The following is a 2,349-nucleotide window of genomic DNA, read 5'->3' on the forward strand; positions in this document are numbered from 1 at the left end:
ACTCAGTCTGAATGAATAATTTGAATCAGCAAGGTTTTTACTGGAGATTCACATTAAATGGATCATTTGAATCAGTGAGTTGTTTACAGGAGACTCAGTCTGAATGAATAATTTGAATCAGCAAGGTTTTTTTTTTTACTAGAGATTCACATTGAATGGATCATTTGAATCAGTGAGTTCTTTACAGGAGACTCAATCTGAATGAATAATTTGAATCAGCAAGTTTTTTTTTTTACTGGAGATTCACATTGAATGGATCATTTGAATCAGTGAGTTGTTTACAGGAGACTCAGTCTGAATGAATAATTTGAATCAGCAAGGTTTTTTTTTTTTTACTAGAGATTCACATTGAATGGATCATTTGAATCAGTGAGTTGTTTACAGGAGACTCAATCTGAATGGATCATTTAAATCAGTGAGTTGTTTACAGGAGACTCAATCTGAATGGATACCTAGAAAAAACGTTGAATCAGCAAGGTTTTTTACTGGAGATTCACCCTGAATGAATCATTATAATCAGTGAGTTTTTTACTGGAGATTCACTCTGAATGGATCATTTGAATCAGGGAGATGTTTAACTGGAGATTTATTCTTAATGAATCATTTGAATCAGTGAGTTTTTTTAACTGGAGACTCGCTCTGAATAAATCATATGAATCAGTGAGTTGTTTACAGGAGACTCGGTCTGAATAGATCATTTGAATTGGTTAGGTTTGTTTTACTGGAGAGTCACTCTGAATGAATCTCACAAAAACTCAGGACACACTTCAGTCAGGAAACTCTTTTGAAGTTTTTGGTTTCTTGATGTGTTTTTCTGTGTGTTTCAGCTCTTCAGTCAGGACATTGTTGTAGTTTAATCTTGTTGTTGATTTCCGGATGTTTTTATGTGTGTTTCAGCTCTTCAGTCAAGACACTCTGTTGAAGTTCGTGCCGCGTTACAGTCTGGTGGTGGAGCTGCAGGGCGACGGCACGTGCGTGCGCAGTTTCCACGATCCTCAGGGCCTGGTTTCAGCCTACAGCAGCGAGGCTCACGAGTACAGCGGACACCTCTACCTGGGCTCCTTCCGCTCGCCGTATCTCTGCAAGCTGGATCTGAGCAAAGTGTGAAACTCCACAGATGCTCCGCTGCTTTTGCCGTGGCTTCCAGACGAACAGATTTTCAAGCAATTAACGCTGGCAAGGCATCAACAAAAACACTTATCAACTTCTTCCAGATTACAGTCAACAAACGAACAAACACAGTCCTTTCATTTGATCCCTGTATTCTTCCTTTAGCTCCGACAGATGCCCGTTTTTTGTTTTTCATTAATCTGCGTGGGTGATTTTTCCTTTTTTAGAGCCGAGCGACGTATAATGAGCTCTCAGACAGGCTGTTTTTAAATTAAAAGACGTGCCATTACTATTTTCGTTTCTCGTGCGGTTTCTGGGCTCGTTTTATCTGCACCGACCTTAATATAGAGCTGCCAACTGGTTTCCTTGAAGATGCTGAGCACATCGGCAGAATAGAGATGTTTGGGGGAAGTGAAAGGACATTTCGGGTTCATTATGAATCTCTGAAACGCACAGCTATAGCTATTTCTGGTGTGGTTATTTTTAATCGAGTGGTTGAAAGTATTAATTCATCATTATTTGTATATGTTGCCGTGTCACTCTTGCCTGATAAACAATGCTGGCTTTACAGTATTTAGCACACCTTAGTTTTTGTCCCATTCATATTTCATTAAGTGTCCATAAGAATTATCAGCAATAACGTCATTAAATCAGTGGTTCTCAAATGATAGGTTGCACAGCGGGAACAACAGAATTACCTGAGTAGGAAGTCAAAATATTACATATATATTTTTAATTTTGCATTCCAGTAGTTGAAGAGTAAAGCATGAAGACTGGCTGGGTTTGATTCCCATGCAATGCATGAGTTGTGAAATGGAGACACTGAACATGTAACTTTAAATTAAATCTTCAAACCAAAGTCATGTTGATGTCTAAGATTGTTTAAGGTTGATGCTAATTGGATTAAAGATAAAAAGACTCTTAAATTATATCTACACTAAAATACTTACTTTTGCTGCTTATTCCAACTAATTTCTTAAAATCGTCACAATTCTTGTTTTTTTTTCTAGACAACTTCAATGTTTTATGTTCAATCCACTTAGATTTGATAAAACCAATCGAGTCAACTTATTCGATTTGTGTTGGGACAACAGGAAGTGGAGGGCAGAATTTTTTACAGTGTATGTCAATATAGATGTAACATATGCATAACTGAGGGGCAGTTTACACTGATGGAATCTAAAAATAAAACCTGTTGTTGGTCATTTGTTTACATTCCAACAGCGTTTTTAAGGCCCT

General features: G+C 37.5%; 1 protein-coding gene across 3 annotated transcripts in view; it reads left to right on the forward strand.

Moving 5' to 3' along the window:
• Positions 1–2,039, forward strand: part of apmap (adipocyte plasma membrane associated protein) — a 21,938-nt gene extending 19,899 nt beyond the window's left edge. Inside the window, exons 8-9 of one of the 3 annotated variants that reach the window (XR_015504917.1) lie at positions 1–172; positions 271–2,039. The exon at positions 1–172 is cut by the window's left edge and continues 520 nt beyond it. Coding sequence is in view for 1 of the 3 variants with exons in the window: in NM_212608.1 (NP_997773.1) it covers positions 898–1,107 (210 nt within the window). In the remaining 2 variants the exon portion in view is untranslated. 3 annotated transcript variants of the gene reach the window in all.
• The last annotated feature ends 310 nt before the right edge of the window (positions 2,040–2,349 follow it).

Source organism: Danio rerio, chromosome 13 (genome assembly GCF_052040795.2).
Source record: "Danio rerio strain M-AB ecotype USA chromosome 13, GRCz13ab, whole genome shotgun sequence".
Taxonomy (NCBI): domain Eukaryota; kingdom Metazoa; phylum Chordata; class Actinopteri; order Cypriniformes; family Danionidae; genus Danio; species Danio rerio.